Genomic DNA, 21,871 nt, shown 5'->3' with positions numbered 1-21,871 from the left:
CTCAATTAATTAGACTGTTGGTGAAAGGAAGTTAAGAAATTCAGTATAAGTCTGATTATATCATGAATGTAAAATGAGCAGGGCAAATAATGGGCTCTATACTCTTTTAAACAAGTTAAATAAGTCCATAATAGCCCACCAGTTGTGTAAACACTATTTCACTATACTTGTAAAAGAAATATTGACTTACCTGTTAACTAAAATTATCCTGGCATGCTTCAACTGAGCTTATTAGCAATTCCTGTGGTGTACATGAATGTTTTTAGATTTGGACTTTTATCAAAGATTAAAATATTAGGAAATCATCCATTTAGCAAGCCCAGAAAATAGACACATACCAGACTGGCCTTTACAAGAATCGATTTTAGGAACTTGCAAACTAAGAACCTAAGAAGTAAAAAGTGATTTAAATCCTGGCATGAGATACTCCATTACACAATAGCTCATTAACACTGAGATACCTTCCAAAATCACAAATAAGAATATCTCAACTAAACAAAGTACTAAATATAGTAATAAATACTAGTATACTTTTTAGATTTTTAATCGTACTATCCCATATAAGGGGGTTGTTTCCCTCTGACACTTCAGTATATAATCTTGTGAGTAACTGGTTGCTGAGAGCAACTAGAAATATATATAATTAAGGGCAAAAAAGTCTCAATATGTGCACACACTTAACCCTATTGTTCACTTTTTTTTTTTAAATCACCATTCTTTTCCCCAGCTAGTTCCAATGCTTTCCAAAAATATTGTACTACATTTTTCTTTACCAAAAATATCTGAATTTCTCAATACAATAATAGTACGCCCAAGATCCTATTCAGTAAAGTCTATATATGCCTAGAACTCCCAAGTAATTTAGAAAAGGGCACAGAACTTAAAAATTAGAAGATTTGGGTTAGAATACTGGTTCCATCACTGATTTATTGGTGACCATTAGGAAAACCACTTGCATTTTTACCCTTCAACTTGAGGTTAGAATAATACCTACCTCTTAAGATTTTTATGAGGACCCAGTGAGAACATGTGAATGTATAAAGGGCTGAGCCAATGCTGATGGTCATTGTCATGCAATCTGAGAATCTGATCTTTTCAATTAAATAGTATTTTCTACAAAACAGAAAGATCACTACTCAATGACCTTACTAGAATATTATTATTATTATTCTTTTTTAAATCCTCATCCTAAGATATTTTTCCATTGTTTTATAGAGTGGGAAAGAGAGGGAAAGACAAAAATATCGAATTATAGCTCTAACTGGTTTGGCTCAGTGGATAGAGCATTGGCCAGTGGACTCAAGGGTCTCAGGTTCAATTCTGGTAAAGGGCATGTACCTTGGTTGTGGGCACATACCCATTAGGGAGTGTGCAGGAGGCAGCTGATCAATGTTTCTAACTCCCTATCCCTCAACCTTCCTCTCAGTAAAAAAAAATCAATAAAATATATATATATATATATTTTTTAAATATATCAAACATATAGATTGGTTGCCTCCTGCAAGCGCCTTACCCAGGGCCCAGGCCAGGGAGGATCCTGCAGCTGAGGTATTTGCCCTTGACCTGAATTGAACTCGGGACCCTTCCGTCTGCAGGCCACCAAGTCAAACTGGTTAGATCTAGAATATTCTTTTCGTGTGTGGAATCTGGTTTGCTGTATTTTTATCTTTATCAGCTAAAATACAGTGATTAACATGCATGCCTTCTGGTAATAAAATTACCATTAGCTGAACCATTCTTATATTCACCCGATGGTTTTCTATGTTTTAAGGTCTATAAGACCTTGAGTTTTCAAGCTTCTTAAGCTTTCAGGTTTTTACTGAGGGTTCTTGACTGCCAGTGATCACCACTAAGTCCTCACTCTCTACCTCAAGCAACAGAACAATTGGAAGATAATGGAGTAGAAATGGCTTTAGCTCTGGGTGCTTAAAAGATAACCTTGAGATTTTACTTCTCTCATTCTAATGCCAGCTTTCCATATCTGTGGAGCTTTCTCCACAAGACAGAATGGCAGGGCCCCATAAGCTCTAAATTTCATTGTCCTTAGAGCTCATAAAGCCAGAGAGAAGACCTTCTCACCCCAGGGTCCAACCCCGGACAGATTCAGATTGCTCTCCTTGGGTCCTGTAGGTATCTACCCAGAGGTAGGGAGGCTGAGCCACAGGAATGCAGCCTTACCAGAATCACCTAAGGTTTGGAAGATAGTTTCCCGAAGGAAAAGTGTGGAGTACTCTTACCAAAAGGAGAGAGGAGAAATGTTGGGCATGCAACAAAAATAAAGTAACAGATGCTCAGTTCACCTGGCTTCCACATTTAATTGAATCAGAAATCCTTCTGCTCTGCATCAGTTTATTAACAAGCTTTAATTTGTGAAAATGAGGACACCAACAGGGGTTGAAAATCTACTCTTCTATCATCCAAATTCCAGACTTGTTAACATTTAGAACCAGGTAGGTGAGTCATATCCCCCTTTTACAGGGAAGGTAGCTAAGACTTAGATAGGCGTATTCTCTGCCTCTCATCAAACAGCCTGAAACTGGCAGGACCCAAATTCAAAGCTAGTTCTGCCTGATTCATTCCACAACTAAGATCTTTTTAGCAACCCTGCAGTCAAAGAAACGTCCTTATATGGACTTAAAGACACAATCATATTTGGATGCCTATGTTGATAAATCAATCAGTCAATATTTGTTCATTTCCCACTACTATGAGCGTATAGTATGGTAGAGGCCTGGTGCACAAAATTTGTGCATGGGGGTGTGGGTGTCCCTCAGCCCGGCCTGCAGCCTCTCTAATCTGGGACCCCTCAGGGGATGTCCAACTGCCAGCTTTATCAGGCCTAAACTGGCAGTCAGACACCCTCTAACAATTCAGGACCACTGGATCCTAACTGCTTACTTGCCTGCCTGCCTGACTGACCCCTAACCACTCCCCTGCCATCCTGATTGATGCCTAACTACTTCCCTGCTGGCCTGATTGCCCACAACTGCCCTCCCCTGCCACTACCCACCTCCTCCACGGGGCCCCACCTCTGCTGTCCATGGACCATCTTGTTAGGACATGCTGCATGAGGGTGTGAGCTATTGTTAGTATAGATAGTATAAGTCCTGCAGGTAAAGACTGCTGGCCTAGTCCCTTCCTCCAAAATTGTCAACAAAGTTGCCAAAACAGAACAAATATGCAATGGAGAAAACTTTAGAGCTAAACAATGTGGTATTTATAACATACCGTTCAGTGAGATTCATTCTGTAAGTGTGAAAAGAATGGCTGGGAGAAGCAAGAATCATGTGAGAATAAGCAAAGGAACGGTACATGGGTGTGGTACGCCCGAGGAAAAGTGAAGGAACAGGCCGGCATTGGGCACTGCACTGATATCCAACAACCAGGGCTCACTGGGTTTTCAGCAGCTCCTGTCAAATTTTCCTAACTCTCTGGGCCAGAGTTCCTTCATTTGCAAAATAAGGAGGATGGAGTCCATAAATCTTTGCTACTCTCTCTCCATCAAATCCAGAGAATCATAAACTTACTAATTAAGGGATTCACCCAAGAAAAGAGCATGTTTAAAATACAACTGTAGGTCCAGGAATCTGTATTTATATATATATATATATATATATAAGTTCCACAAGTGATCAGCCAGCTTTGAGAATCACTTCTTAAATGAATGAAGGTAAAATATAACGGCACACAAAAGGGGAGGGGGGAATCTACCCCACTGTAAAATTCAGAAGTTCATATGGGAAAGTCATCAGAACAGGCTAAATGGAAGATTGTGAAAGACCTTGAAAGCGGAAAGGACTCTCTGCTTTCATGATGCAAGGAGACATTGTGCCGGAGTGAAAACTGCGCATTTTTGTGAGTTGATGTGGCAGCCTTGGGCCCTCACCTCTTTCAGCCACTCCCTCAGGTCTGGAAACACTGACTAGTTTCTCCCTGAGGCCTTCACTCCAAGGAAGCCCTGCATCCTTTTCCTCCTGTCGCCTGCAGGCTCCATGAGGGACATTATTCTTGCTTCCCCAGCCATTCTTTTCACACTTACAGAATGATTCTCACTGAAGAAGTATGTTATATGTCCTGCGGGCTCGACGGAGGACATCCATGTGGAGGAACACGCATTTTTTTTTCTTCATTGATTCTGGAGCCCAGCGCCTCTCACCTGGGTGGGACTGCACTTACTCAGAGAAATCAGGGACACTTAGGATGGAAAGGCCTGGGACAAAAGCAAACTGCCCTCTCTGTCTCTCCCGCAAGGTTTTACTAAAGGTGACTTCCAGAGGGTCCTAAAACGCTGAGAATACTGTCACTTCGAAGACAGCTCACCAATGAGTTAGGAAGACAGCATTGGCGTGCTTGCTGCTGACAAATTGCATTGATGCATCCCCTACCCCAGCACTTTGATTTTAGGGCCAACGCGAGCCAGTGGGGCATGAGGTAAGGATGAAAAAGACCACCCCATCATCCGCCCGGGGACGCCTCCTCCTTCTGGATTGGATTTTAGTCTTTTTTTTTTTAATTAAGCAGTCCATGCATTTCATCCTTTATTTGAAGTGGGCTTGGAGGAAGCGTGTGGCATCCTTGGGTCCCGCGTGTGCATCTGTGTCCCTCTGCAGCAGGTCTCCTTGGGCTCTCGGATCTGGGTCGCCTGGGTGCGAGAAGGAGTGAGGGTGGGGGGTCCCCTGCGTCTCACGCGATGCTGCGCGCGGGAACCCGCCCCCCCGGAGGCAGCATCCGAGCCCCGAGCACCGCCAGCCCCGCGCGCCGCCGCCGGGCCGGGACTGGGGGAAGGAGGGAGGGAGCAGAGGAGGGAGAGCGGGGCGGGCAGGGGCGGGGGGGGGGGGGGGGGGAGGCGGGGGGCCGGGAAGCCGGGCTGCGCTGACGTCACTGGGCGCGCAATTCGGGCCGGAGCGCTTTAAAACACGGGCGTGCGGGCGGAGATGCTGCTCCACACCGCGCAGGCCGCCCGCAGCAGCTCCGCTCCCCGGCCCCACGGCGCCTGCAGCCAGCGCCGCTCCCGAGCTCCGCGCCGCGGCAGCGGGCACCGTCCGGCCCCGCGGCGCCCGGCCCCCGCGCCCCGCCTGAGCCGCACACGCCGGCGGCACCGCGCCCCGCGCGCCCCGACCCGCAGCCGCCCGGACGCCGCCGCCCGGCTCCCCGCGCGCGCCCCTCTCGCCGCCCGGGCACCATGGACACCTCCCCGGTGCGCGCGCTGCTGGCCCTGCCGCTGCTGCTGCGCCTGGCGGCCGCCGGCCCGCCCCGACCCGGCGCGCTGCTGCGGGGCTGCCCCGCGCACTGTCAGTGCGAGCCGGACGGCAGGATGCTGCTCCGGGTGGACTGCTCCGACCTGGGGCTCTCGGAGCTGCCCGCCAACCTCAGCGTCTTCACCTCCTACCTGTAAGTGCGCGCCCACGCCGCTCCGAGATGGGGGGACACGGGGACACGGGGACACGAGGGGGAAGGAGCTACCTCGGAGCCAGGCTGGGGGCTCCTCGGCTCCCTCCTGCTCTCTGCTCCGGAGGGCCCGGCGAGTTGGCACCGGGCATCTCGGGCCCAGGGAAACGCACGTGTCCGGCCGGCAGTACGACCGACCGCACTTTCTGGGCCCCCGGAGAAACGACTCGGGCGCAATCCCGCCTCCCGGTCCAGCGCTGGGGAAGCGGCGGAGCGAATTCCTCCGGGTGTGGGCATTTGCATGCAGTGTGGGCATCGGTGCCTCTGAGCCTGGAACCCACGCGCGGGCTGCCCGCCCGGGGGTCCGTGCCCCAGCTTCCCCTCCTCTCCCCTCCCCTCCTCTCCGTGACTTGCCACGCTCCGCGGGGAGATGGGCTGCACAAAGTCCCCCCAAAGGAACCCGCCCGCTAGCCCAGCGCTAAAGGAACCCACTCTGCATCCCTTCCGTGCACGGCCGCGCAATGTAACATTCTTTTCTTTCTTTTATCCTTTATTTATTTATTTTTTTTTCTAATGAAGTGATTACAATGTGGCAACCACAAGCCCGATTAGAGCTGCCAGAACGTTATCTTCACCTTTGGCTGCCCGAGCCGCCCTTTGAAGCGCCGGCCCCGCGGTGTAATCTTTAACCATCGCCGCCTCCTCCCGGGCGGGGCGGGAAGTGGGCCGAGGGCGGCGGGGCGGGCGCCCGGCGGCGCGGACACGCGAAGGGAGACCTGGAATTCTCCGTCCTCCCTCGGAGATCCTCACCCCCTCTCTTCCCCCTTCCCAAACACAGCCCCCGGAGCCCATTCCGCCCAGAGGAGGCAGCGGCACATTTCATAATCCCGTCCCTGGAAAACCCGGGCCCGGAGGGTAACAGGTGGTTGGGCGGTGGAGGTGGATCGGGAGAGACCAAGGCCATGGCTCTCCCTCCCCCTAAGGAGACCCTGGGGGGCTCGGTGCCTCCGGGCTGAGGGACAGGGGTCCAGGTTACTCCGGTGACTCCAAGGCGACACATTTTGGACTTTGATTGGGGTGTTGGAGCCCACCCCGAGCCCACACAAGGTTCGTTTCGGCTTCTCTACTCATGTACCTTGGCAGGAGCTGGTTGGGATGTTTGTGCACTCACTCTTTCCTCATTTGAGTTGTTTTCCGGAGGGAAGGAGCATGAAAAGGCTTGCACAACGCCTTCCACGAAATAGTGATTCTTTTTCTGGAGTCAGACTGAGGAAGAACAATACATTTTTTTTTTTTACTGGTTTAGTAGTACACATTTAAAGAAATGGACCATCCTGCTGCATTTTGATATTAGTAGGCAATCTCCTCATCTGCCATAAAACTATTTTAAATTCTTTACCTGAAAGGATTATACAATTAGTTATTTCCCCACCAGGTTTCCCTCCAAAGGTACTCACCGCCTGTGGCGGTGATGATTTCACAATGATAGAAATCTCTCCTAAGTGGCCATCCTCTAAGAATTCATATTTCCTCCTCCTAAGCAGCTGCTTGTACTGCGGGGTGAAAGGCTCATCCCCAATCTCTCTGCTTTAACGGCTAAAGCGTTTCAAGAATCATGTGTTCTCTGTAAAGTGAATTTCTGAGAGCGGTGTGGCAATTTCACATCAGAGACCCTAGACCTACTCCTTGCCATCACCCCGAAGAAATCGACTATCTACAAGAGAAGAGTGCAATCCCCCCCCCCCAAACACTTAGCTATTCAATCATACACTTCTTTTATTTTATTTTTTATTTTATTTATTTTTTTAATATATTTTATTGATTTTTTACAGAGAGGAAGGGAGAGAGATAGAGAGCCAGAAAGGTCCATGAGAAAGAAACATTGACCAGCTGCCTCCTGCACACCCCCTACCGGGGATGTGCCCGCAACCAAGGTACATGCCCTGGACCGGAATGGAACCTGGGACCCTTCAGTCCGCAGACCAACGCTCTACCACTGAGCCAAACCGGTTTCAGCTCAATCATACACTCCTGTTTAAGAATACAGAAAATAAAACCATGAATAGCGTCAGGAGGCTTTTCTTCCCACTTGGAAGAATGAGCATTCGTTAGGCTTCTGCTGCTAAAATTTGGCATGAAGGGCTGCCTCACATCATTTCCCACATTCCGCTGATGCATTGCCCTGCGTACTCCACGTGGTCAGGAGAGCTAACTGCCACTGTTTGCCATCTATCCTTACACACAACTCCTTAGATGAACACACCATTAGGGAAGTGTCATCTTCTCGTACTTGGTGATGACAGCCTGTAGCTTGGCCTAAGGGGAAATTTTCTTAAACTCGGAAGTGTCTGTGAAAGTGTCAGGATGAATGTTAAATACTTTCTTCTAATCGTTAACATTTCAGGGACCATAAGTGCATGATGTAGAAATCAGTCCTGAAGTAAATAACCAAAGGGATGTTCTCCTTAACACTCGATTTCAGAATGTGCTCTCTTATAGAACACCAAGTGCCAGGGCCCATGGGATGTCCTTCCCTCGTGGGTAGAAGGTTTGGGGGTTTTCGTATTTTTGTTTTCACAGCCATGGGGAAGCTGTGCAGACTTTCAGGGTCAATGGTGCCCTCTTTTGGTTACACCTAGAATTACCTAACCATTTCTACCTTCACTTATGCACTCATAACCTAAAAGAAGAATTTTTGTTTGCTCATATTCCAATAGATAAGCATGTGTCTTACTGTTTTTCTTATTTAAAAAAAAGTCACTTTCTTTGCTTTGAAAGGGAACAGTAAGTTACAGCCCCCTGTCACTGGGGCCTCGCGGTAATTAAGCTTTGATGAGAAAGTTGCAGTGTGTAAAGACTCCTGGGTAAAAGGCCAGACTTCGCTATCTGTTTTTGTTGTTTGTAGTAAGTTATCACCGTTTATTTGAGTCAGAATGTTATCTCTTAATCTTCCTCCCTTCTCCACAAAAGAACAAGCATTTCATTTTCTTCAAACAGATTGACGATGGCAAGTTCCAGCAGCACACATTTGGCAAATAGGTTTTACCACAATCTGAGAGCTGACCAGTCAGACTCCTAGGTAAAGAAAGTTTCCTAACTCTCTTCATAGAAGGCTAGGGCTCTTTAAGTGCAGTTTTATAGCCTTTCTTTCTTCCCCAAAAAGCTAAATCTTCAGCCAACATTAATAGTAACTCTCTTCTCTTCCTGAACTGCATTGCCCAGTAGACCTGTAGTTGGACCACAGAACATGGTAGAAACACAGATCTATCTCTCTCTCTCTCTCTCTCTCTCTCTCTCTCTCTCTCTCTCTTTCCCTCCCTCCCTCCCTCCCTCCCTCCCTCCCCCCCTTCGCCCCCTCCCTCCCTCCCTCCCCCCCTCTCTCTCCTTTCTCCTCTCTCCTCTCTCTTCTCTCCTCTTTCCTCAGTGGCTCTGAGCTCTGATTTTATAAAAGGGGCTAATAAAGCTGACTCAGCAGAAAATAAGGAAACCACCAAGGTTGAGCCATTAAAGTAAACAATAATTGTTGATCATGTTAAATGCATCTCAATTTACCAGTCCTGATTTATCAGAAATAAAGTAGTTCTAGCTTCTAATCTCATTATAGGTGAGTTATCTTGATATACAAAATGTGAACATTTTGAAAATACATTCAAATAAGCTCTTGAAAATAAGCTCCTCTATGCTACTTCGATGTGTCTTCAATTCTAATGAACATCCTAATATAGTAAATATACTTTTCTTGATTGACAACAGCCATTTTATTTTTAAATGAAAACAGAGTGTTTTTCTTGCTGTTGCTGAAGGACATGAATCTTTCATCCACAAGCAAATTTATGTTACATGAACCAAAGGAACCAAAGAAAGATTTGTTTTTTAATTTAATGTATGTAAGTTGGTTACTTTCCCATATGTAGCTTTGGGACAAAATTTAATTTTACATGCAATTAGTAAAACCAGTATTAATAAGAACCTATCAAAAACCTCAGTTAAATTATGTACAGCCTGGTGTCATACATGTGTTTTAAGTATCTAAAATGCAGTTTCAATACTTAAAAACATTTTTAATCTTTAAAATGGTTTTCTATATTTCTGGCTCCCTTCAAGAAAAAAAGTGTATTAAATAAAGAAAAATATTTGTTCTTTAGAATGGTTACAAAAGCCTTAACTGTTATAACAGTCTTAAAATTTATATCAATTTCAAAATTATAGTTTGCTCTACAACCTACTTTTAAAATTCATTTAAAATATAATGATGCCAGGGTCTAATATAATTCCAGGGTCTATTATTATTATTATTATTATTATTATTATTATTATTGAATTTTCATTATGAAGGCAATTATTGAAACTAATTGACTAAAGTAGTCTGAGTGATATTTTTATAGTGGCTCTGACTCAAACAATTTGTAGCATAGATTTAAGATAAATATTTTACTGAATATGTTCATCATATGCATGACAGAGTTTATGGGACAAGAATGAATTTTTACATACAGTTGAACATGATCTTCAATTTTTTTCTTTCTTATTCCTTGTCTTCAAAGTAAATGAGTTCTGGTAAGCAACAACAGGTAGCAATCACAAATGAGTTAGAAGGTTGGAATTAAAAAAGAGGAAAAAACTTTAATTTTAAATTAAAAAAGAAGAAAATTGTAATAAAAAATAACCTTTGTAGGTTAAATAAAGCTATTTTTTAAATAATGGAATCATTCCCACTTGGATGTATTTAAAGAACTTCAGAAACACAAAACTAGTCTGTGATCTGTCATGGTTGAGTTTTATTAATTAGAATTATTTGATTGTTTTTTATTTCTAAAACAGATAGCTGTCGCCTGGCTAGTGTGGTTCAGTGGTTGAGCATCCACCTATGAACCAGGAGGTCACAGTTCAATTCCCAGCCAAGGCACATACCTGGGTTGCATACTCTATCCCCAGTAGGGGGCATGAAGAAGGCAGCCCATCAATGATTCTCTCTCATCATTAATGTTTCTATCTCTCTCCCTCTCTGAAATAAAAAAATACGTATTTTACAAAATAAAACATATAGCTGTCAAAAGCATAGGAATGTAACCAAATAAGCAATTAACCCAATAAACCTATCATTTAAAAATTAAACACATTGCAGAATCTTATGCTTTTATAACTAATACCTAATATCTACTACTTTAATAAAACATTTTTACATTTCTTCTATTAAATTGATACATTTAAGTCGTGTTAGCCATAAGTTTGTCTCCAATTAATCCAGATCACATGCTATAGATAGAAATTAAAGCCAGCAGTGGCCCTGGCCAGGCGGCTCAGTTGGTTGGATCACCCTCCTGTACACCAGAAGCTTGTGGATTCGATTCCAGCCTGGTCAATTCATATACTTAAGTCTTGGGTTTGATTCCACGTCAGAGAGTGTATGGGAGGCAACCTCTCGATGTTTCTCTCTTATATCTATGTTTCTCCCACTCTCCCTCTCGCTCTTGCTCTCACTCATCCATTTTTTAAAAAGGAAAGAAAAAAACAATAGTGAACTCTATGAGCAATTTTTTGAAGTTTTTTGTTGTTGTTGTTTGGTTTGGTTATTTATATAAATTTAGAATAATGCTAAATGGTATTTTTACTTGTAAACACCCCACCAATGGGTATTTCTGATAAATTGAATTCTTCTTGAGAAGGCAAATTCCTTTCTTTGAGACCCAATCTCCTCACTCCTGTTGTAATGTTTTTCTTTATAGAACCTCGTAGTAGAGAGATATATCATTAGAGCCATAACTGATATATTACCTACCAAAGAAAGCAAGCTGATTATCTAGTTCTGTTGCTATTTTTGTTGTACCTTAGTAAAATTTTATTTGTTAAATCTGCTTATGAATTCAAACCTACTATAACTCCTATTCCCAGATCTGACAGCTTCAATCTATATTCTTATTCAGTCATTATAGATAACAACCACATACTCAATTTCACCTGTGGAATTCATTATCTATGGAAAAAGGAAACATTTCACAGGCTATAAAATAGAATTTTTCATAGAAATGTTCATAATTCAAAATTAGTTTTGTTCTCCAATAGGTTACATGGTAGGAAGCAGGCCCGTTCTTGAAATCCCTGGCCATTTTCTCCTACCTCCCCCAGATAAATGTTTGTTTTGTTTTGTTACATTGAGCCCAATGGACATGCCTTATTTGAAACTGGCAGGTAGAACATTAGTCATTTGCTTTCAAGTTACCTTGTGATAATTTGAAAAGACTGCTAATAGAATGTTAGCATTACTAGTTTAAAAGATGCTCTATAGCTGAATCCGGTTTGATTGAATCAGATAGAGCGTCGGTCTGCAGACTGAGGGGTCCGGGATTCAATTCTGGTCAAGGGCATGTACATTGGTTGCAGGCATATCCCTTGTGGCAGGTGTGCAGGAGGCAACTGGTCAATGTTTCTCTCTCATCGATGTTTCTACTCTCTGTCCCTCTCCCTTCCTCTCTGTAAAAAATCAATAAAACATATATATTTTTTAAAAAGATGCTTTATAAGCAGGAGTCCATGGTCAAACCTTCGCCTATTAACCCTATTCTCAGTGCTTAAATCTGGGGTTGGAGAAGCTGAAATTTGCTTTGAGCATATGAGAAGGAACCAGCCCCTGTCCATGAAAGCATCTTCCTTAAAGGCGGATGGAGTACCTCCAGGCTGTGATGGGCTCTCTTTCTGTCAGGGTTTATCCTCCTGCCTAGCCTGTGAGCTCTTCCGCGGGAGGAAATTTCCACTTTCTATGCCGGTGCCCACATCGCTGCCTGACATTTAAGGGATATTTAATAAATATTTGTAATACTGAACTGAATAGAATTGGCTGAACTGGCCAAACTGAAATCCCAGTGGCTAAAAGAGGCCAGAGAAAAATAAAAGACTACTTATCTGCAAAGTAACAGAACAACACAGGGCTACTGGGGTCCCACAATATGGCCCAGCACCATCTGAAATACAGTTAAATTGTGTTCAGCTTAAACTATGCAATGAGTTGTTTATTTTAACAAATACTCCATAATTTAGAGTATCTAAAGTACTTTACTAGTGTAATAACAATAATAATAACAGCTGACATTTATATTGTACTTCTTGAGTTCCAGGTATTATGCTAAGTGCTTTACTGGATCATATATCCCACAACAACCTTATAATACAGGTAGTATTTTCATTCCTAACGTGACTATCCCAAAGATATTTCCATTGCTCAAAATATTTCTTAACTTCTTTGAAGTTATCTTCAGGACCAGCTTACCAGAAACATAAGAAAACCAGCCTTCTAATTTATGGTTATGCCTCAAAGTAAATGTAATTGGTGCTGAAATATTTCAGCACATTTTTCCTTTCAGGAACACAATTTATGAGGCTCTGGGAAATGTGGTTTTTAATTTTTAATAAAAGGAGAATTATATTTCTATAGCTTAAGGCCAAGGTTTTAAATTTAGTAAATACCTTTTCGATTTTGCTTGTCTCCAAGCCAAAGGTAAATTGTGGTAGCTGCCTGGGTATTATGAAGAGTGATCAATTGACTGGTAACTTCCTAGTAAAGAATAAAACTAACTGATTTCCTTTGGTCAGGTCCATGTGTCGAGTAAAGTAGTTGCATTCTCATTCAGATGAATATGAACTTTCTGAACAGGCTGGTGTTATTTGAGTTTGTATTCACTTTTATGCATAGTTTCATGATTATGGTAGTGATAGAGAAGAAGCTTTTATTAACTATTCATTTAATTTTTTTTTTTCAGTCCTTCAATTCATTTGCAGTCATAAAGCTAACATGGGCTAAATATTTACTATATTACAAAGTTACCATGAAAAACAAATAGGTGGCTAATTAATTACAAATTATACCCAATATAAATAACCCCTCATCAAGTAAGTACTAATGTTTAGAAAATTTAGGAAACATTGAAATGTAATCTCTAAAATGTTTTAAAACAATGCCCTCAAATCTTGTTTTCTATTGTTATCATTCATAATTTCAAATTGTTCAGCCATCCTAAATTTTCAAGTGTCTCGTTTTTTTAATCCATGAACATTATTTTCATATCCATTTTACCCTTCTTGCCTTCCTTGTTCCATCTTCTACCAAGGACTGGTGGTCAACGGGAAGAAAGCAAATTCATGCACACACTAACACACACCCTGACACCCCAATAGGAAGCTATTTCTTTTGTGCTACTTGCTCGGTGGAAATGATCTATAACGTTGACGTGGCTTGACAGTGGAGAGCCAACCCTTTTGAGGAGTGAGACTGAGCTGGCAGTGTGAAGGCACCTTCAGTTCAGTTCAGAAGCTGAAATGCAGAAGACAATTGTCCTGGCAAAGGGAGCCCAGCTCCAGCTGAGAACGCGTGCACCGAGCTGACCTTCCTCATCAGCCTGCCAGCTGAGATTAAGTCTTCCTCAAGTGGCCCCTGGTTAGCCTCGCCTTTTCCCCAGTGTTGCTCATCTTTCACAAGTGGAAGCCAAATGTTTTAAACTGTTACTCAATTTTGCAGCCAAATTCCTTTATTTCCTCTTTCTACCCCTTTTTCTCCCTCCCTCACAAATACACACACACACACACTCACACACACACACCTGATGGCTAACCTTACATGCATATCTTCCTTCCCAAAGTCTACACCAAGAACCTAAGAATTTTTGTGTTTTACTAAAAAATCAGTAAATATTTTTGTACTTTTTTTCTTGAAACCTTGATTACGTAGAACAGGAACTTCTACAAAAGATATCTACTTGCAAAAATAACCTTCCTTTGATCAAAAAGCCACAAAAGTGTAGCTCTCAAGAAAGTAGAAAACCACACATGATCTCAAGTGGAAAAAATATAAAGAATTTGCTGAATTTTTAACCTTAGCACATAACAAAGATATTTTGAACTGGGCTGGTTAATGTGGGCTGTGTTAGACTTCCATTGTGTTGTGTTTGGGTTTACCCAGTGTTATTTTAATGAGCTTATTGGTCCAACGCACAAAATACCACATGACACTTGAAGTTCGTAGGTTATAAATTTTTTTATGAGGCACTTGAAGGAACTCTGTTATATAATCAATGGCCTTTAAATCTATCAGCATAAAAATAAGCTTTCACTTTTTGCATGTACAGTGAGAATTATTTGGTTCCAAAAAAATAAAACTTCCCGTGGAAGGCGTTACATTCCTTAATCATCTATTTTGCACATATATTATGACTTCTGCAATAATCGTTTATTTCACAACGAATCTATAGAATGAGTTTGGAGTCATCTAGTAAAGACTGAGGTAGGAAGTCTTCCTCTTTATTCTCTCTATTCATCCTTTCTGTTCTGACTGGACCGTTAGCAAACGCGTCTACCTTTGGCAATAGGTCTGCTCTATCATCATTATAGTGCCAACTGCCCAACAGTAAAGCCTAGTCATCACCCCCTCTCCCAAACCTCCACCCCCCCCCCAAAAAAAAAAAAGAATGGCAGGAGAGGTGATAAAGCTAACCGAGGGAATCTGCTACCCAAGGAACAGTGCAGGCAGAACTGGAACTGAGAGAGGAGACCTCCACCCTGTCCCAGATGGTTCACTTCTCCTGTGTCCCTCTTAATCCTTCTTCACCCCAGGCTTCTAAAGAGCATCAGAGGAGAACTAGGAGGATGCATTTTTCTTTTCTCAGACACTTTCTCCCCAGGGCTTCAAACCACAAGATGAAGGTAAATTGAGAAAGAAGAATCTCTGAGATTAAAGTATCAACTCTGAGTGCACCGAAATTGGTGTCTTTGATTTCAGCTCTGGGGAAGCCACATCACTGTCCTTGTGGTGGGAGACCTTAACGCACCACAGCCCCTGTTCCCCAGCAGCTGTTGTTCTCTGGGTCTCTGGGCAACAGAGTACAGGAAGAAGTTCAAGATCTTTTTTCATTGAGTCTTCAAGCTCGGGTAGCAAAAGGAAATCCTAGTTAAACCAGATTCTCCCAGGGTGTAAGCATATCTCATTTGAAGATCTCAAAAGTTTTAGCAACATGATTAACCGAGAGCAAGTATCCACCTTCCACCTCCCAGCTGCTGGCCTTCCAGCTTAAAATGTACTTCCCAGGCTCTTAGGATTGTGAGAAGTGTTGGATGAATATGGACGGGTCCCAAATGACTATTACAGAGTAATATGAAGCTCCTTTACCTTAGCTGTAGATACTCCTCAGAACATAGTTAATAATATATTGAGAAGGAAAGGCTAATTTTGGTAGACTTATATTAATTACAATAAAACAAATTCAGAGCTTGAACTCATAGCTAACTACATTTGGAGTAAGTTCTACTGTAAAGAACTCAAAGAATATTTTTTTATCTACAAATTACCAGAATGACTAAACTGTATGCCTAAATTCACATTACATAGTACAAGACTGAAATTTAATCATAATTGCTAGAGCATTGTCCTAATTGCCCAAATAAACAGAATTAAAATCACTTAAAGATATTGCAGAGGTTTTTGATGAGTCAAATGCACTCTCTACTCATGCATGGAATTTAGAATAGAAAAGACCTTGAAAGTCACCTAATCTAGCACCTTCTTTCATAGATAATGAAAGTCATGCTCATAAGAGGTTATTGAGTCCTAACCAGTAAGTCTCAGTGGATAGAGTGTCACCCTACAGACTGAAAGGTCCCAGGTTAGATCAGGTCAAGGGCATGTAACTTGGTTGTGGGCACATCCCCAGTCAGAGGTGTGCAGGAGGCAGCTGATCAATGTTTCTCATCGATATTTCTAACTCTCTATCCCTCTCCCTTCCTCTCTGAAAAAAAATATCAATAAAAAATATTTTTTAAATAAGAGATTAATGACATTCTCAAAATCACATAGCTGGCAAAAATGGAATTGAACCGAAATGTCCTAAAAACAAGAGCTCCTTCCTGTCAACTTTTTGCTCCAATGCCAGATACTCAAATGAATTCTAAAACTCTGTTACTTTTCTAGATGTTTCCAAACATCCTGTTGCTTTTGTATGTTATAAATGTTCATATATAAGTCTCTGTCTTAATGTTAACCTTGTCACTTTTTTTGACTAGTCATAGATACAGATAAAGGGTACTTGGAATTGCCTAAAAATCTATAGAGCAGAAAGAAACAATCAAACTCAGCTTGAGGAATAATTTCCCAAATTTTTTTCATATTAGGTTAGCATGCCTTTAATGCAATTTAAATGTTGTGACATTAATTTGACTAAATTTAGGTCTCATAAATTCTCTTCTAGCCCTAAAATTGCATGAGCTCAGACAATTTCACTTTTCTGCTGTGTAACTGTGAGTCTCCTGTCTCAGTCGGCATAGACCCCCAATACACACACACACACACACACACACACACACACACACACTCCCTACCACCCCACTAGTTTGTCCAAGATGCAACTTTGGTCATGTCTCTCTTGTAGTCAATCCATCAGAGGTTTCCTATGGCTTTCATGATACAATTTAACTCCTCAGTTTAGCCCACAAAGCCAACTTCTCTTGCCTCACCCCCAGCTGCAAACTTTGCTGCCATTTCCCACTTCTTAGCTCCCCATGCTCTCCTGTCTCCAGCCGTATCAAACTAACTCCTGCAATTTCCATGTTTCTTGCCTCCACGTATTCACATGTGTTAGTCTCTGCTTGAAATGCCTTTCTTCTTTTTCATTTTGCTGACTTCTATGAGTCTTTCTGTATTCAATTCAAACATCACGGAACACTTTCTATGACCCATCATTTTAGAAAACTGTCTTCGCCTCACCCACATCATGCTGAACTCACTTGTCACAGCACTCATCACACTTGATCATCAAACTTAATTTACTCTGTTTCCACTATTGGACTATAATATGTCCCTTGAATGATCAATTTTCTTGGGCCAAAGAAGAAAGGAGTCTCCCTTGGATTTAGAACCCAAAAACCCTCGTGTATTAATCATGTCTTTCATTGTTTGTATTGTATGATGCTTTGCTTTCTTGGGACGTTGCTGAGCTAGGGGAGGCTGCCCCTCCCCGGGTTAGCAAATTCCTAGAGATAGCAAGGACTCCTCTGCAAACACACCTTCCACATGCAAACCAACCAGCCAAAGTCTACACTGCCAGGCACTTTTTTTTTTTTTTAATCAGGCTCTTGCAGGGCTCTTACACTCTAGGTCAACATTCCCTGTTCTAATCACCCTGGGACCAGGTATCAGACAACTTGAGACAGCCCTTACACCCCACAGCCGTAATGATTCAAGCTAGCTGATTCTAAGCCTGCTTACCCTGTCCATTTCTTCCCGTGGAGACTACAATAAAGACTCTTGCCCCTGCGTTTCTCCCATTCCTTCTGACTCCTGACAGACCCAGGTGCTTCCCCATGTGGCCCTGCAAACTGATGTGTCCCCTATTCTTGGGAATTGTGAGTAACAAACTATCTTTGCAGTAGTAATTGCCTCCTGATCTATTGGGCATACCATACCTGAATAATAGCAAAATCACATGTTAAAATGCTCTGTGCCCATACATGGGTACGAAACTTCAAAAGAAGATATGGTCAAGGCACATTGAGGGAAAATCAGCACCATTTTCTCTCTGTAGGAGGCACTCTTATGTTTTCCTAACCTCTGTGTAAAACTCGTACTTTGTCCTAAGATATAAGGTGCCATTTTTCTGGCCACCAAATGTGTAACAGAGTAGATGAGCTAATATAACCACTTATAATCTTATAATGTGGTGATAAAGAAGTCCTTCTGTCTAAATTTGGCAGACTGCATTGTTTGTAATCTCTCTCACATGACAGGAAAAAATTCAAATAGTGCTTTTCGTCAGTTTCTCATTTGACCTTTATAACAAACAGTACACTGGTTATCACTATCCCCACTTTGGGGATAAGAAGACTTCTTGACAATGATCAAGAAGATCGTGAGAGATCTTGGCAGTTTCTTTGTGTCTTTGTTTTCTCATCCATATAACGACACCAACTTCACTGGGTTGTTGTGCCAATGGGTAGGATAATGCACATAAAGCACTTTGGACAGAGCCACATATGTGGAGCAATAACTGTTAGGTGCTATTGTGGTTTTGGTGATGATGTTACAGTTGCTTTAACACTAAACCCACACTTTTCAAATACACAATGTTGGCTCTTATTATTATTTCCCAAAATACTAAATTAATTTTCCTGAAATTTTGTAAGTGTAAACATATTTTTCATGAAACAAGATTTTTAAACATTAAAAACAAATTAGGGAACAGCAGAGAGATGCCTACTTGATAAAAGAATAGAGGGAGCAAATAGTGGCAAATTCATCACCAAGCATCTGTTTAAGTAAAAATATTCTTTCGCCTCTGATCCTTGGATCAAATAGATAGAAGATTCTGTGTATTGAAAGAAGTTTTAGATTTCCATCTGGGGGTATTATATAATGTCGACCTCCAGGGCGGCTGACTACTGAGTGAATATGCTTTCTCACAGACTGTGGGCAGGTGGCTCAGGTTAGGAGTCCATTCTTCAGACACGATTTAATGAATGGCCCACAATTTGTGGCCCTAGATTTAAATTGTTTTTATTCTTCCATTTTTCATCTCACCCATGTCTATGATTTTACATGACTATAGAGGAAATATTCAGTCTGGTAATTTTTTGGGCTCTTAGAAGCTCCAGTCTCAGCAGCTGACTTGCAATACATAGCAGCAAGAGATAAATGATGGATTGAGAAAATATTGGGATTCCAACCTTTTCTGAGAGCTAAAGACATTCAGGGGAAAAAAAAAAAAATTTTTAACACACACAAAAAAAAATGTATTTGGTTATTTTTTATATTAACTAAAAAATAATTCTACTCTAAAGGGGAAAAAAACTGGTTTAAAGAATAGGCCTATGTCTACATTCAAAAGAGTTAAATTTTCATGAGGAATTTCTTTTTTGCTATCTTTGATAAAGAAGCAGTTTGGAAAGTTCAAGATGGCAGTGTAGCCTCCCACAACCATATCAAAATTTACAACAAAAATACAGAACAACCTGAAATCTAGCTGAATGTTAAGTTAGGGGATTAAATAAAAAGCACATGGATACTGGTAGGAGGAGCAGAGACATGGGGCAGAATCTCAGAACCAGCTAGTCTTACACCCATGTGTGGTGGTTTAAAAGCAGGAGGGATATCTTGACTATGGAGGTTTCCCTGAGGAGTAAGGCATCCCTGACCACACCAGGCCCCAAGCCCAGGGTTTCAGTGCTGGGAAAAGAAGTCCCCATAACTTTGGGCTGTAAAAACCAGCAGGGATTGTGGCTGAGTGACACAGAGGCTGCGGGAGTCGTAGGCAGTTCCTCTTAAAGGGCCCACACACAGAATTATTCAGACTCACTCCCTCTGAACAGCTTAAAAGGAACCTGGGACATTCTGGGAGGAAATAACTTGTCTGGAATCAACTTGTCTGGAATCAGAGTGAGAGCTAGAGGGGTAGCTTTCTCCCAAATAGAAGGGCTGGCAGAGACCAGTGTTCCTTTGCTGAGCCCTCCCCGCCACAGAGCCAACAAGCAGTAGCCATACTAAATCCATCAACCCAGCTCGCTTTTTTCCCTGCCCTGAGATCCTGCCCCTACCTACTTGCAGTGGATTTTCCATACAATTGGCCTCTCTTAAATCATGCTTCAGACTTTCCTAAAATATCTCAAATAGCCAGCAGCTGATCTCAGCATGCTCCATATCTCTCTATATGTAGCCTCAGGCCCCGACAGTGGCCTCAGGCCCAACACTAGTGGCAGTCCACTCTGGTTCAGATCTTCGCATCTTCTGGGCACCTCCAATAAACATAAGGAGCAATCTGCAGATTGCTTTGTAGCTCAGGCTGGGTGGCCCCTGGCAAAGCACAGGCAGAGGCTGACTTTGCACCTCCTGGGAGGCCCCAGAGCTAGTGCACCCAGTGGTCAGCTTCGACCACACCAACTTATAACCCTACCACTTGAACAAGTGACACACTCAAGGGGCAGACACAGTAAGCACCAAAGCCTCACTGAAGCAAGTCCTGCTCCATAGGGTAAACTCTTGCACAGCAGTTCTTCCACTGTAGTCACAACTGATCCTTGCAACTACTGGCCCAGGGTCAATCCCTTCCAGTGACACCAACATCAATCAGGGCTCAACTACAATAGGACAGGACACACAGCTCACACAGGGGTGCATCTGGAATACCCAACTCAGATGACTGGAGAGGCTGAGCCACTGAGCCCTACAGGAAACCTACTACGCAAGGTCACTCTACCAAGTCTGAGAGACATAGTAGATCTACTTCATTTCACAGAAACAAACACTGGGAAGCAGCCAAAATGTGGAAACAAAGAAACATGTCACAAACGAAGGAGGAGAAATCTCCAGACAAAGAATTAAATGAAATGGAAGCAATAAAACTACCAGATACAGAGTTCAAAGCAATGATTATAAGGATGCTTAAGGAACTTAATGAGAATTTCAAGGAACTTAGTGATAACATCAACAACATAAAAAAAAGGACCTGTCAGAAATGAAGGATATACTAACTGAAATAAAGACTAATTTATAGGAGATCAATAGTAGAGAATACCAAGAATTTAGAAAATAAAAAAAAACCACCAAATCAGAACAGAAAAAGGAATCCAAAAATATGAAGATAATATAAGGAGCACACCAAGAATCACATCATGGGTATGCCAGAAAGAACAAGAAATTAAAAACCTATTTGAAAAAATAATGACAGCCTTAGCTGGTTTGGCTCAGTGGATAGAGCATCAGCCTGTGGACTGAAGGGTCCTAAGTTCAATTTTGGTCAAGGGCACACACCTCAGTTGCAGATTCCTGGCCCTGGTCAGGGTACATGCAGGAGGCAACCAATCGATGTGTCTCTCTCACATTGATGTTTCTCTTTCTCTCTGTCTCTCCCTCTCCCTTCCACTCTCTCTAAAAATCAATGAAAAAGTTACCTTAGGTGAGGATTTAATAATAATAATAATAATAATAATAATAATAATAATGACAGAAAACTTCCCTTACCTGGTGAAAGAAATAGACATACAAGTCTAAGAAGCACAGAGAGTTCCAAACAAGATGAACCCAAAGAGGCCCACATTTAATAGACACATCATAATTAAAATGCCAAAGATTAAAGACAAAGAGAGAAAAGCAGTTACTTACAAGGGAGCATCCATATGACTGTCAGCTGATTTCTCAACAGAAACTTCGCAGACCAGAAGGGAGTGGCAAAAAGCAAGAACCTACAACCAAGATTACTTTATCCAGCAAAAGTATAATTTAAACTTGAAGATCAGATAAAAAGCTCCCAGACAAGGAAAAGCTAAAGTAGTTCATCATCACCAAACCAGCATTATATGATAGGTTAAAGAGTTTTGGAGAAGGAGGAGAAGGAGGAAGAGGAGGAGAAGAAGACATGAACAATAAAATGGCAATAAATATGTATCAACAATTGAATCTAAAAATCAAAATAAGCAGAACAGAAACAGACTCAGAGATACAGAGAATATTTTGACG

The 21,871-nt window shown here is 42.1% G+C and overlaps 1 protein-coding gene across 1 annotated transcript in view; it reads left to right on the top strand.

Annotated features, from left to right (window-relative positions):
- The first annotated feature begins 4,894 nt into the window (after positions 1-4,894).
- Positions 4,895-21,871, top strand: part of LGR5 (leucine rich repeat containing G protein-coupled receptor 5) — a 137,006-nt gene continuing 120,029 nt past the window's right edge. Inside the window, exon 1 of the mRNA XM_084878866.1 lies at positions 4,895-5,391. Coding sequence (XP_084734992.1) covers positions 5,183-5,391 — 209 coding nt within the window. The 5' untranslated portion in view covers positions 4,895-5,182. The remainder of the gene's footprint in view (positions 5,392-21,871) is intronic.

The sequence above is a fragment of the Pipistrellus hanaki genome, assembly GCF_964339955.1.
Source record: "Pipistrellus hanaki genome assembly, chromosome: 3".
Classification (NCBI taxonomy): Eukaryota; Metazoa; Chordata; class Mammalia; order Chiroptera; family Vespertilionidae; genus Pipistrellus; species Pipistrellus hanaki.
Note: the sequence above shows the minus strand (reverse complement) of the source record. Positions and strands in the feature narration are given on the sequence as shown.